This window comes from Ostrinia nubilalis, chromosome 1, assembly GCF_963855985.1.
Source record: "Ostrinia nubilalis chromosome 1, ilOstNubi1.1, whole genome shotgun sequence".
Lineage (NCBI taxonomy): Eukaryota > Metazoa > Arthropoda > Insecta > Lepidoptera > Crambidae > Ostrinia > Ostrinia nubilalis.
Window position 1 is genome coordinate 1,601,318 of NC_087088.1, and position 13,811 is coordinate 1,615,128.

The 13,811-nt window shown below is 38.1% G+C and overlaps 3 protein-coding genes across 3 annotated transcripts in view; 2 read left to right on the plus strand and 1 right to left on the minus strand.

The window, feature by feature from the left end:
• Nucleotides 1–13,811, minus strand: part of LOC135076957 (obscurin) — a 155,442-nt gene that overhangs the window by 76,638 nt on the left and 64,993 nt on the right. The window contains exons 15-19 of the mRNA XM_063971487.1: nucleotides 6,428–6,549; nucleotides 5,545–5,680; nucleotides 4,559–4,736; nucleotides 3,878–4,055; nucleotides 1,976–2,166 (exon numbers count right to left, since the gene is read on the minus strand). Coding sequence (XP_063827557.1) covers nucleotides 1,976–2,166; nucleotides 3,878–4,055; nucleotides 4,559–4,736; nucleotides 5,545–5,680; nucleotides 6,428–6,549 — 805 coding nt within the window. The remainder of the gene's footprint in view (nucleotides 1–1,975; nucleotides 2,167–3,877; nucleotides 4,056–4,558; nucleotides 4,737–5,544; nucleotides 5,681–6,427; nucleotides 6,550–13,811) is intronic.
• LOC135077412 (putative nuclease HARBI1) lies at nucleotides 6,963–8,727 on the plus strand. The gene is made up of 5 exons (XM_063971985.1): nucleotides 6,963–7,479; nucleotides 7,550–7,831; nucleotides 7,986–8,373; nucleotides 8,454–8,587; nucleotides 8,677–8,727. Exons 1-4 carry the CDS (start codon nucleotides 7,225–7,227, stop codon nucleotides 8,582–8,584), a joined length of 1,056 nt encoding a protein of 351 aa, XP_063828055.1. The 5' UTR covers nucleotides 6,963–7,224; the 3' UTR covers nucleotides 8,585–8,587; nucleotides 8,677–8,727.
• On the plus strand, nucleotides 10,924–12,673 carry LOC135077502 (putative nuclease HARBI1). The gene is made up of 5 exons (XM_063972084.1): nucleotides 10,924–11,425; nucleotides 11,496–11,777; nucleotides 11,932–12,319; nucleotides 12,400–12,533; nucleotides 12,623–12,673. Exons 1-4 carry the CDS (start codon nucleotides 11,171–11,173, stop codon nucleotides 12,528–12,530), a joined length of 1,056 nt encoding a protein of 351 aa, XP_063828154.1. The 5' UTR covers nucleotides 10,924–11,170; the 3' UTR covers nucleotides 12,531–12,533; nucleotides 12,623–12,673.

The window sequence follows — 13,811 nt, forward strand, 5'->3', positions numbered from 1 at the left end:
ACAGTAATTGGCTCCTAGAAGTACAGTTATTAGCCACCGAAAAAAACCCATAAAAATCACTGAAACTTCACACTTTGTAATCCTAACTCATTTTGTCTTTCCTTAAGATTAGCTAAGAATTCGTCATCAGTATCACTCTTATCGATTTCTTCATCTATCTCATCATCGTTAGTACATTCAGTAACATTGTAACAATTGTGACAAAGATAACTGTCTCCTTCTTCTTCAGGAATATGCTGTTGCACAAGATTTATGAAAGACACGGTGACATTCAGAGCATACTAAAAGTCTATTTTTTATAAGCTTTTTGCAAATATTACAGATTTGATTGGATACAGATACATTATTCTTACTTTTTTTATTTTAGGAGTTTTCTTTTCTTCAGCTTTCCGTTTTCTGTCCTCTCTTTTTTGTTCTCTTTCAATTTTCCGTTCCCTTTTTTCTTTCTCGAGGATTTCTTTTTCTTAAGCTTTTTCTTCCAGAATCCTCTGATATTCTGGCCTGATATGTGAAACGGTAATCGCGATAAATTTCTCTCCCCTTTTCGAGTTGGCTCTGGGGGAATCCGTAGAAAGTCCTTCAGACTTGGTTTTTTTTTGCCTGTTGGCGTGATGCAAAAAGTGATGAGATCAGCATAGCTTCCTCTTTCTGCTTCTAAAGTTTCTTTACAGTTTACGTTTTCTATTTCTATTAAATCAAAGTCTTTTCGTTCTATTTCTTTCACCTTAATGTACGTTTTAGTGATCATTGTCTTTTTTTCGTCAATTTAGCCGGTAGTGGATGTACTTCTGCTGTGATACTAATAAAAGTATTGGTAGTCCTTGATTCAGTTTTTTCCAGGTCGTCAAATTTATTTTTTGTTGTGTTCTATTTTTAGATAACGCTGCTTCATTAACTGTTATTTCCTTTTCTTGTGCCAACGGTTCACCTCGTCGTTCTCGTTCGTCTACAAGTACCTATCTCATCTTCTTGGGTCCCAGTTTTAGGGTCTTTTGTCTCTCTTTCTCTATCTCTAGTTTGAAGTTCTCCTATTTCACTCAATGTTGATTCTTTCTCCCGACTTACAGGTTCATGTTCATCTGTAACTTCCGCTTCCAATCCATTTTGCTTATAATAAATAGTCCCACAAACGATAGACAATAAAAAAAAATCATTGTTTTGCATTTCAGGTATTATTTGTTTTATTTTTTTAAACTGATTAAGTGTTTCTGTTCCAACTACTTATACCAACCTTAGTATACTGTGTTACCTACGACATCTTGTAACAATCTAGGTAAAGTAAATCAATAAAAATAGTTATTGGCCGTGCATAAGTGTCAGTAATTGGCCCCCCGGCTAATTACTGATCCTAATAGGTTAGGACGTTAGTATTTTAATAGCAAATATTAAAGGGTTAAATTAACTTAATCTTGAATAAAAACACAATAAAAGTAAAATTTAATTATTGGCCACCCATGGCCAATAACTGAAATAAATTGAAACGTGGTATAGTTATTGGCCGGTATAATTTTAAAGTTATTTTATTCCAAAACAAAGTAACTTAATCTATTTACATAAGCTACCATTTATCTCTTTACAAAAAAAACAGTAAAATTACTATAACAAGCAAAAACAATTAAATTACGAACAATATTCATAAATATTTGCCTTAAAATTTTGACAAGCATGCGGCTACTCGGACGACTCGTTGTCGAAAGAAAGCTTCTGCTGTTTAGAGTGCCATCTGTTCTTACTCTGACATACTACATTGGACAGCGTATTGCTCAGAGAAAGTATTTGTGTCTCTTTTCCACTCTTAATAACGTACATATGCTTGTTTATTTTTATTTTAGCCAAGGTGGCCAATAACTATGTACAGGCCAATTACTATAGCAATCACCCTACGTTAATATTTAACTATCATCATTTCAGCCAATGCCATTTTCATCCCTCTGCGTTTATGATCTTGGCACTGTTGAAAAGAAAGATTACTTACTTAGCGACAACAGAATACGAGCCGCTATCCGTCAGCTTGGCGTCGCTGATGATGATCTTGTACACCTCGTCCGACTCCTTGACGATCTTCACGCGGTCCGAGCTCTTGATCTCCACGCCGTCCTTGTAGAAGGACACTTCAGGGGCCGGCTGGCCTTCGATCTCGATGGTGACTGTGTGGGTGGAGCCGAGCTGGTGATGAGAACATAAAAGTTTAGAATATTTATTTTCCACTATTACATTGTCAGAACAGAATTAACGAGTGAAGATTCCGTAAAGGTTGACCATATCAATTTGTCAAACCTTCACTAATTAGTTCTTTTTGACAACCAAACTGTAAGGCCCGCCATACACAGACAGCTTGAAGCAGCTAGTATCCGACAGCTTCAAGCTGCAACTGCATAGCAAACTACAGTACACTACGTACACACATACACGGAACCGCTCGAGCAGTTACAACTGTTTCCGTAGTTTGCTATGCAGTCGCAGCTTGAAGCTGCCGACACTAACTGCTTCAAGCTGTCCGTGTATAGCAGGCCTAAATCTTGGCTACACACTTAATAGGAAGTGCTTTAAAACCCAATTTCACATACAGTGTAACCTTATCTTAACTTCTGGTTTGGTCCATCTGTTTCACAGATTGCTGACAGAAAAATTGTACTAGAGACGTACGTACAGTCAACAGCACATTAGACTTGACATTTTTGTTGCAATATCGCACATAATATTTTAGCTTGATGTGCGACCGCATCCCCTCTAAAGTCCTTGACAACTCACCATGCAGGTCTGGTTGTCGATCTTCTTCTTGATCTTGGGCGCGGCCTTGACGATGAGCTGCATGGTGGTGGAGTCTTCTCCCAGCTCGTTGGCGGTCACGTGGTACATTCACAAGCAACTTGCTCTAGTGGTCTTCCTATAGGAACCTGTGTAGTCCCCTACTGTCCCCTACTCACCATGCAGGTCTGGTTGTCGACCTTCTTCTTGATCTTGGGCGCGGCCTTGACGATGAGTTGCATAGTGGTGGAGTCTTCTCCAGCTCGTTGGCGGTCACGTGGTACGATCACCAGCAACTTGCTCTAATGAGGGCTATCGTTTTTATACTTAACAGTTGGCACCCCTGGCGATTGACAGGACCTTACTCTACAGTGGCGCCATCTTGATGAGTACAATTGCGATAGTCCTCTTACCACTTTAGCGCTCACCAGTTGGTGCCACTGTCTTCGCTACTAGCAAGTGACAGGACCTTACTCTACAGTGGCGCTAACTGGTGAGCGCTAAAACGATAGCCCTCATTGTCTTCCTTTAGGAACCTGTGTAGCCTCTACTGTCCCCTACACTCACCATGCAGGTCTGGTTGTCGATCTTCTTGATCTTGGGCGCGGCCTTGACGATGAGCTGCATGGTGGTGGAGTCTTCTCCCAGCTCGTTCGCGGTCACGTGGTACGATCACCAGCAACTTGCTCTAATGAGGGCTATCGTTTTTATACTTAACAGTTGGCACCCCTGGCGATTGACAGGACCTTACTCTACAGTGGCGCCATCTTGATGAGTACAATGAGGGCTATCGTTTTTATACTTAACAGTTGGCACCCCTGGCGATTGACAGGACCTTACTCTACAGTGGCGCCATCTTGATGAGTACAATGAGGGCTATCGTTTTTATACTTAACAGTTGGCACCCCTGGCGATTGACAGGACCTTACTCTACAGTGGCGCCATCTTGATGAGTGCAAATGCGATAGTCCTCTTACCACTTTAGCGCTCACCAGTTGGCGCCACTGTCTTCGCTACTAGCAAGTGACAGGACCTTACTCTACAGTGGCGCTAACTGGTGAGCGCTAAAACGATAGCCCTCATTGTCTTCCTTTAGGAACCTGTGTAGCCCCTACTGTCCCCTACTCACCATGCAGGTCTGGTTGTCGATCTTCTGCTTGATTTTGGGCGCGGCCTTGACGATGAGCTGCATGGTGGTGGAGTCTTCTCCCAGCTCGTTGGCGGCGGTCACGTGGTACGTGCCGGCGTCAGCCGCGCTCACGTTCTTGATCACTAGCGACATGCTCTCGTCGTCTTCGTACAGGAACCTGAAGGTAGTAAAGTAGGAATAAGGTGGGTGCGAGTGTTGTCCCTTGTAGGATGCCATAGATATTAGGCTCGTTGCTTGCATTCTTTCCTATCGTAGATAGTAAGCTGCTACCCACCCTTATCGCTCGCGCGTAATTATATTGCTGTTGCGCTCGCACACTTACTGCTGCCGCCCGTAGCACAGTCGCGACAGCAATATAATTACGCGCGAGCGATAAGGATAGTTAGTTTGGGGTCATTGGACAAAATTCTACGAGCTAGGCGACCAGACTTTAGATGGAGCGCTACGTCACGCTCCCGTCTCTGCCATCGAGAGTTTTATAGTTTTGTATGTAACCTGGAGTAGGCGTACATTGGTGTACGCCTACTCCGCCTCCGTAGACAGTTAGTCTTACGATAACTTTATATTTTTTACGGAAATTAAAAGCAACTTATTTTTTTAGTCGACCTACATGTTTGTAGAGATGAGATAAAGCTAAGGACTAGGTAGAGAAGATCTTACTTGTGCCTGGTGTCCGCCTCGATGATTTTTCCATCGTGCTTAAAGACGACTGAGGGCTTGGGGAAGCCCTTGCAGGTCAGTTCCAACATGGCGGAGGCGCCGGCCGATACCACAGCGGAGCGGTGCTCAATCACCAGCGTTGGTTTTTCTGGCTCGCGGTGAAGCTCATTGATGGCACCTGTGTGAAACCCAAATTAGATACTTAATAATAACTTAAATATGTGGTTCATTTAGAAGAAAAGGACTACCGTTTTTTTTCCTTAAATGTCAAAAGATGCGGCTTAGGAAGAAAGAGATGACAACGTTTTTCCGAGTAACCACATAGACGTCTTCAACCCATCTGGCCTGGCCAGCGCGGTGAGTGTAGGTTAAATGGCTACTTACCTCTGATAAACTAGAGAGCCGTGTTCTTTTCGACCTGATAATGATAAATATATTTGGATATTGTATTCAACTCCACTCAGAATTTGTTTACTGCAGGTTGTGTTAGTATTTAAGGCTATGCTTTTAATGAAAGAGGATATGTACCTAGTCATGTGCGAGAATTGACCTTGCAACTGAATTTTTGCTTGGTGGTGCATGATAGATAAAAATCACAGCCGTACTGCGTCAAATGGGATTCAAATCGATGACGGTGGCTGTGGGCGGGTTTTGTTTACTTCTTGTTTTACAGCATTGGTTCGCAAACTTATTTGAGACGCGCCCCCTTTCGACCATACAAAAAAATTCCGCGCCCCCCGGGGTCCTCCAGTCAAGATTATTTATTGGTCGTATCGAGCAGTCTGGAATACATTCTCTGAGCGGTCGCAGGGTTTTTATACTTAAGTACACAGTCCCAGTACAGCGTCCCGCGCCCCTCTTTAAAGGCCTTTGCGCCTCCCCTGGGCCAATGTTTTGGGAACCAATGTTTTACAGTATGGAGCACTTATTCCAAACCTTAACACAAGGCAATAAGGTAGCAAACCTGTTAGCAACTATATCGTTACCTTGCACGGTGAGCTCGGCGGAGCAGGAGATGTTGCCGGTGCTGGTCTTGGCCACGCACGTGTACAGCCCCGCGTCCTCCGGCTTCACGTGCTGGAACACCAGCGCCAGCGAGTCCTCGTCGTCGCCGAGTAGCACCTGGATACAAGCAAATGTTGGAAGGTTTCGAGTGTTTCCCACAGCATGTAAAACATATCGCCCCAAAAGATACTGCTTTACTTAATAGATGCAGGACTCGGAGGTGAACTGTAATGGAGCGTCCACACTGGACGAACGGGCTCGCGCGGCAAACTCGACATCCTGCTCACTCTCACTAAGAGCAGGGTGAGCAGTATGACCAGCGTGCCGCGAGAGCCCGTTCGCCCAGTGTGGACGCACCATAAGGAAAACAGCGACGATCACAATGTATATCGATCGCAGCACAATAGAATCAATACCGGTTGCAGTGATACTAGGACTTTAATAGAACTAGAATAGCCGGTCAACACAAAAACTAATTTTTCAAGTGTTTGCTACTATCATTGGCGTCTTTTCCTTACTTTACCACATGATATACGAAATGACTTCACAGCTCTATTAGCTGTCTTCCATCTCCTCAAAGACAAACATTGTTGAAGGCAAATTCAATTTGGAAATCGCTTCATGTACAAAAAATCAGAACGCAGGCAGGGATTATGGAATTAAAAGCGTCACGAATGTCACTTTGTCCAGGGTTAGAGAGCTACAAGGCGTTTGACATAATCAATAAAAATATTGAGTAGGTCTCTATTGTTTTTAGAAATTATTTCAAGTGTTAATCAAATTGGGAACAATTAATAAAAAGTATCGATTTCGATATTTCTATTGATGATGTATGTCTTCTTATATGTATGTCTTCTTACATACCTTGAATCTCTCCTCTGGGTCGAAGGGCTGGCCATCGCGTTTCCAAGCGAACGTCGGCTTCTCGCCCTTGGCCAGCAAGCCTTCCCCACCGGGGGGCAGCTCGAAGAAGATGTTCTTGTCATCTGAGAAAATTAATTTATATTTGATCAGTAGTTTGACCTATAACAGATCGCAAACACAAAGTCCTAGTAAACTCATTATGTAACGTATTTCATAATAGTATTTTGATTGCTTGTAAGCTTGAATCAATCGTAATGACACAGTGATTCCATGCCTGAAGGCGTATTTTTAAAACTTACAAATTCATTCAACGTTAAATTAACGTCCAACGTCCAATCAATTTAAAGTTCGTAAAACAGAAGCACATGGCTTCAGAAAGCGCATTTGATGTAAAGTAACACACTGAAGTAATTAAAATGTCATAAAATAATTTATTTTCTGCAATTCATGCCCTACTACTAAAAGCAATAATACTTGTGAATGAGAGCAACATTGTATTTGTAGAAGCACCAATAAAACACACTACGGTCTAACGGTCTTATTCATAATCATTTTTCACATTTTATCAAATGCTTATTAGAGGTTTATAAAACGTTTGATAAAAATTGTTATTCATAATCGTCATTTAGCGCTAAAATCCTCTTTTATCTGTGTGATAAGTTATCGAGAGCTCGGGCCTTGTTTAAAGCTCTAATAAACCTATTTTAACCTAACTTTTATAAATGTCATTTCATATGAATGTCACTTCGTTGGTTTATTTATTCAAAATATCCTTGCTGTGATCCTTGCTTGTGAAAATGAATGCTATAAATGCAATTGTGCATTTAGCCAATAATGCCGACCCAGCGCGACGTAGAAAGCTCTACCGCCAACGAAGCAACCCATTCGATTTGCGGGACCTAAATTTTAAAATAAAATATAGGTTCAATAAGGACACAGTGCGCACCATCATAGATTTGGTGGAAGATGATCTGGTTCAGAGCGCTAGAGGTGGTGGCACGTGTCCTGAACTGCAAGTTTTAGTGGCCATAAGATGTTGGGGACGTCGTGAGGTAAGCACAAAAAAGTGTTTTATTTTATCCCTTTGTCGTGGCTGCTATAATTATTTTCATACATTTTCAGGTACAAGATGATGCTGGTGACCTCCATGGCCTAAGTCAGCCGACAGTGAGCCGGATATGCGCCAGAGTCGCGCATGCAATCGCGAATAAGGCAAATTCCTTCATCAAAATGCCTATCACTATAGGAGAGCAGGAAAGAATTAGTGCCAAATTTAGAGCAATTAAAAATTTTCCTGGGGTGATAGGAGCCATAGATTGCACCCACATTAAAATTAAAAAAACCGGAGGTGACATGGCCCAGTACTATATTAATAGAAAAGGCTATTATTCCCTGAATGTTCAGGTAAAATATATTTTGATTTTATACAGTTTACAACAGAGAAAGATTTGTTTTAATAATGTCTATAATTTTTACTTTGTATGATCTAAATTTTAGCAACATTCAACACTATATTATTGGATGGATTACCTACAGGATACTGTTTTTTTTATTTTAGGTTGTCTGTGATGCTGACCTCAAAATAATGGATATAGTGGCTAGATGGCGAGGCAGTACACATGACAGTCGAATTTTTATGGAGAGCAATATAAAACAACGATTTGAGGATAGGCAGTTTAGAGGACGCCTTATTGGCGATTCGGGCTACCCTCTTCTGCCATATCTATTTACACCTATTTTAAGGCCTAGTCGTCCAGAAGAAGAAGCATACAATAATGCTCACATCTCAACTAGGAACACTGTTGAAAGGTGTTTTGGGGTGTGGAAGCAGCGGTTCCAATGCCTACTCCATGGCTTACCAGTAAGCCTCCAAAATGGAAAAGCTGTGATCATAGCATTGGCTGTATTACATAATATAGCCATTGATATGAATGACACATTGTTAGGTAAATGTTATCAATTTGACTGTACATAAGGAATACAAATCTTTATGACAAAATGTTGACAAATTCATAATATTTTTCAGAACAACATATGGAGCAGGTCCCTGTAACTCCGCAACTTTCGACGGAGAACAGTGTTCACGACAACCGACCTTCATTGTTGAGGCGTAGGTCGCAGTTGATACTACAAAATTTTATAAATCAACATTTTTGAATGGTACTAAAATACATTTTGATAAATTCCAACGATTTACTTTTATGTAATGTCATTTGAGTTCATGAAAATGTTGTATTTTAATTTTTCAGATACTGTTCCTGGCATCTTAATGAAAATAAAAAGAATATTTGATTGAAAAATACCTGTATTTCAATTTTCAGTCCAATTTGTTACTATCACAAAAACAAAACCTGTAGTTCTCTTTAAAAAAGCAATTATTCTGCAAAAATTCAAAACAAATTACTTTATATCACTAATTTAAGTACAATTAGTTTCAACAAACTTACTTATTAAAAATCACAGTTCAATTCTTTAAAACAAAGAAATTGCTTAAGTATAAACGTTTCTATTCGGAGGTTATCAACCTTCTACATTTAAAACAAAATAACCATAATTTACACTATTATTATAAAGGCGAATGTTTGTGACTAGGCATATGTGTATTTACTTTATATCACTAATTTAAGTACAATTATTAAACTTACTTACTAAAAATCACAGTTCAATTCTTATAAACAAATAAATTGCTAAAACAGATAGATTATATAGTCTCGAATAACATATAGGCTTCTTTTTATCCTGGAAAAATGCACAGATCCTGTAGGTTACAGAAATAGTAGTCTACGCAGGCGGAGTCGTGGGCAACAGCTAGTTAATAGTAATCTCAAACTCTTATTAAGTTATGACTAGTAAACATATTCATAGCCGTCTAAATATATTGCAGAAACACAATCAAAATGCGGATTGGAACTGCATAAAATACAAATTAAAAACAAACAGAAGTAAGGGAGGAACTAACTTATTATTTAGAATCTGTTAGTACTTGAAAAACTTTAACATCAAAAGACTTATTATTCTTTATTAATGTGAGTGTAATATTTAAGTTTTTCCTGTAATAATTGATGCTCAAGATCCAAGTTTCTCCCTTTCTTCCGTTCGTTTTCCATTTGAACTTCATGCAGTTCAATCCGGCATTTTGATTCTGTTTCTGCAATTTCGGAAATCCTAACTTTGCTTAAATCAATTAAGCCTTCTTTGTTTAACAGTTTCCTTTTTTTTTTGATTGCTGGTGCTTTAAAATTAGGTTTTGCTTTATTTTCTTTTGCCTCTACTTTTTTATTTTCTTTATCTTCCAATATGCCTCTAGTAGTACAAGCATGTGTATCTTCTATTTCTTCATCAAGTACCACCAATTCATATTGGATTTCTTCATTATTTATCAATTCCTGATCTTGCGTATTTTGAGTTGATTCCTCCTCTTGAATGTTAATTAATTCACTTTTATTTGAGTCCGAGTCAAATCTGTTAACATCGACTACAAATTCATTGGGCAACCAAGATGCTATATCATCAGCCCTATCGTCAGGCACTGATAATGGTGGACCACCGCCAGTTTTAATTTGAGCCTGCCTAGCAATGGTCTTGTCTTTCTTCGCACTGATTTTTATGAGGCTCCATTGCGATTTTAACTGGGTAATGGAGCGGTTCATACCAGCGCACATTGAATTAAACCTGAAAAAGAAATGACAGGATTTTGAATTACAGGTAAAGGCAAAATTTTATATTGAAGGCAGAAATCAAAAGATGTACCAACGTTGTTTGTAAATCAGCCCAAGCCGCAACCTTCCGTTTATTCGTGTTAGTGTCTGTATTTTTATTTTCGATTGCATTTACTCTTTCTTTCACCAACTCTTTCAGCAAATACTGAAAAGCAAACACTAGGCGTCAAACATAAATAAAACCATGCTACAAAAATTAGTAGGCACTTTATCAGGCTAAAAATAAGTACTACCTTATCTTCCTCCAACCAGTTTTCTGATCGTTGCCTTTTAGGCGGTCTGTTCTCCTTCGTCATGGACATAATTAGTATCCGATGTAACTAGCCGGGTCGTCGTAAGAGCTTATTGCAGAGTACAGGGTAAGAGGTACAGAATCCAGAACATACAATCCCAAGTTTTATAAAAGTTTGATAAAACTTGGGAGTTGATCGAAAAAACCGAAAACTTTATTAAATTTTCGTGCCAAATGTCAATGTCAGTAAGTAAAACGTCACAGCTGCCAATTTTTTGTTTTTTTTTTCTGCGATTTGTCTATGATTTTACATGGTCCATCAAGTTAAATCACCAAAAAAGCTGTTTTCGTTCATTCTTTTTGTATAGTCTGTGGAAAGAAAATATTAAACTCTGTTTTAGCTATCAAAGGTTTGTAAACGATTATGAATAACGTTTTTTATCAGAGGTTTATAAGAGTGTTTTAAGCCTATCAAACGTTTTAGCTAATGTAGGTTTTAAACCTATATTAGCATTTTATTATGAATAAGACCGTTATTCATAATCATTTTTCACATTTTATCAAATGCTTATTAGAGGTTTATAAAACGTTTGATAAAAATTGTTATTCATAATCGTCATTTAGCGCTAAAATCCTCTTTTATCTGTGTGATAAGTTATCGAGAGCTCGGGCCTTGTTTAAAGCTCTAATAAACCTATTTTAACCTAACTTTTATAAATGTCATTTCATATGAATGTCACTTCGTTGGTTTATTTATTCAAAATATCCTTGCTGTGATCCTTGCTTGTGAAAATGAATGCTATAAATGCAATTGTGCATTTAGCCAATAATGCCGACCCAGCGCGACGTAGAAAGCTCTACCGCCAACGAAGCAACCCATTCGATTTGCGGGACCTAAATTTTAAAATAAAATATAGGTTCAATAAGGACACAGTGCGCACCATCATAGATTTGGTGGAAGATGATCTGGTTCAGAGCGCTAGAGGTGGTGGCACGTGTCCTGAACTGCAAGTTTTAGTGGCCATAAGATGTTGGGGACGTCGTGAGGTAAGCACAAAAAAGTGTTTTATTTTATCCCTTTGTCGTGGCTGCTATAATTATTTTCATACATTTTCAGGTACAAGATGATGCTGGTGACCTCCATGGCCTAAGTCAGCCGACAGTGAGCCGGATATGCGCCAGAGTCGCGCATGCAATCGCGAATAAGGCAAATTCCTTCATCAAAATGCCTATCACTATAGGAGAGCAGGAAAGAATTAGTGCCAAATTTAGAGCAATTAAAAATTTTCCTGGGGTGATAGGAGCCATAGATTGCACCCACATTAAAATTAAAAAAACCGGAGGTGACATGGCCCAGTACTATATTAATAGAAAAGGCTATTATTCCCTGAATGTTCAGGTAAAATATATTTTGATTTTATACAGTTTACAACAGAGAAAGATTTGTTTTAATAATGTCTATAATTTTTACTTTGTATGATCTAAATTTTAGCAACATTCAACACTATATTATTGGATGGATTACCTACAGGATACTGTTTTTTTTATTTTAGGTTGTCTGTGATGCTGACCTCAAAATAATGGATATAGTGGCTAGATGGCGAGGCAGTACACATGACAGTCGAATTTTTATGGAGAGCAATATAAAACAACGATTTGAGGATAGGCAGTTTAGAGGACGCCTTATTGGCGATTCGGGCTACCCTCTTCTGCCATATCTATTTACACCTATTTTAAGGCCTAGTCGTCCAGAAGAAGAAGCATACAATAATGCTCACATCTCAACTAGGAACACTGTTGAAAGGTGTTTTGGGGTGTGGAAGCAGCGGTTCCAATGCCTACTCCATGGCTTACCAGTAAGCCTCCAAAATGGAAAAGCTGTGATCATAGCATTGGCTGTATTACATAATATAGCCATTGATATGAATGACACATTGTTAGGTAAATGTTATCAATTTGACTGTACATAAGGAATACAAATCTTTATGACAAAATGTTGACAAATTCATAATATTTTTCAGAACAACATATGGAGCAGGTCCCTGTAACTCCGCAACTTTCGACGGAGAACAGTGTTCACGACAACCGACCTTCATTGTTGAGGCGTAGGTCGCAGTTGATACTACAAAATTTTATAAATCAACATTTTTGAATGGTACTAAAATACATTTTGATAAATTCCAACGATTTACTTTTATGTAATGTCATTTGAGTTCATGAAAATGTTGTATTTTAATTTTTCAGATACTGTTCCTGGCATCTTAATGAAAATAAAAAGAATATTTGATTGAAAAATACCTGTATTTCAATTTTCAGTCCAATTTGTTACTATCACAAAAACAAAACCTGTAGTTCTCTTTAAAAAAGCAATTATTCTGCAAAAATTCAAAACAAATTACTTTATATCACTAATTTAAGTACAATTAGTTTCAACAAACTTACTTATTAAAAATCACAGTTCAATTCTTTAAAACAAAGAAATTGCTTAAGTATAAACGTTTCTATTCGGAGGTTATCAACCTTCTACATTTAAAACAAAATAACCATAATTTACACTATTATTATAAAGGCGAATGTTTGTGACTAGGCATATGTGTATTTACTTTATATCACTAATTTAAGTACAATTATTAAACTTACTTACTAAAAATCACAGTTCAATTCTTATAAACAAATAAATTGCTAAAACAGATAGATTATATAGTCTCGAATAACATATAGGCTTCTTTTTATCCTGGAAAAATGCACAGATCCTGTAGGTTACAGAAATAGTAGTCTACGCAGGCGGAGTCGTGGGCAACAGCTAGTTAATAGTAATCTCAAACTCTTATTAAGTTATGACTAGTAAACATATTCATAGCCGTCTAAATATATTGCAGAAACACAATCAAAATGCGGATTGGAACTGCATAAAATACAAATTAAAAACAAACAGAAGTAAGGGAGGAACTAACTTATTATTTAGAATCTGTTAGTACTTGAAAAACTTTAACATCAAAAGACTTATTATTCTTTATTAATGTGAGTGTAATATTTAAGTTTTTCCTGTAATAATTGATGCTCAAGATCCAAGTTTCTCCCTTTCTTCCGTTCGTTTTCCATTTGAACTTCATGCAGTTCAATCCGGCATTTTGATTCTGTTTCTGCAATTTCGGAAATCCTAACTTTGCTTAAATCAATTAAGCCTTCTTTGTTTAACAGTTTCCTTTTTTTTTTGATTGCTGGTGCTTTAAAATTAGGTTTTGCTTTATTTTCTTTTGCCTCTACTTTTTTATTTTCTTTATCTTCCAATATGCCTCTAGTAGTACAAGCATGTGTATCTTCTATTTCTTCATCAAGTACCACCAATTCATATTGGATTTCTTCATTATTTATCAATTCCTGATCTTGCGTATTTTGAGTTGATTCCTCCTCTTGAATGTTAATTAATTCA

Excerpts from the sequence above, each read along its gene's own strand:
- LOC135077412 (XM_063971985.1), top strand. The coding sequence starts at position 7,225 with ATGAATGCTATAAATGCAATTGTGCATTTAGCCAATAATGCCGACCCA. Across the intron at positions 7,480-7,549 it reads GATGTTGGGGACGTCGTGAG|GTACAAGATGATGCTGGTGA; the intron begins GTAAGCACAAAA and ends ATACATTTTCAG. Across the intron at positions 8,374-8,453 it reads TATGAATGACACATTGTTAG|AACAACATATGGAGCAGGTC; the intron begins GTAAATGTTATC and ends AATATTTTTCAG.
- LOC135077502 (XM_063972084.1), top strand. The coding sequence starts at position 11,171 with ATGAATGCTATAAATGCAATTGTGCATTTAGCCAATAATGCCGACCCA. Across the intron at positions 11,426-11,495 it reads GATGTTGGGGACGTCGTGAG|GTACAAGATGATGCTGGTGA; the intron begins GTAAGCACAAAA and ends ATACATTTTCAG. Across the intron at positions 11,778-11,931 it reads ATTATTCCCTGAATGTTCAG|GTTGTCTGTGATGCTGACCT; the intron begins GTAAAATATATT and ends TTTTTATTTTAG.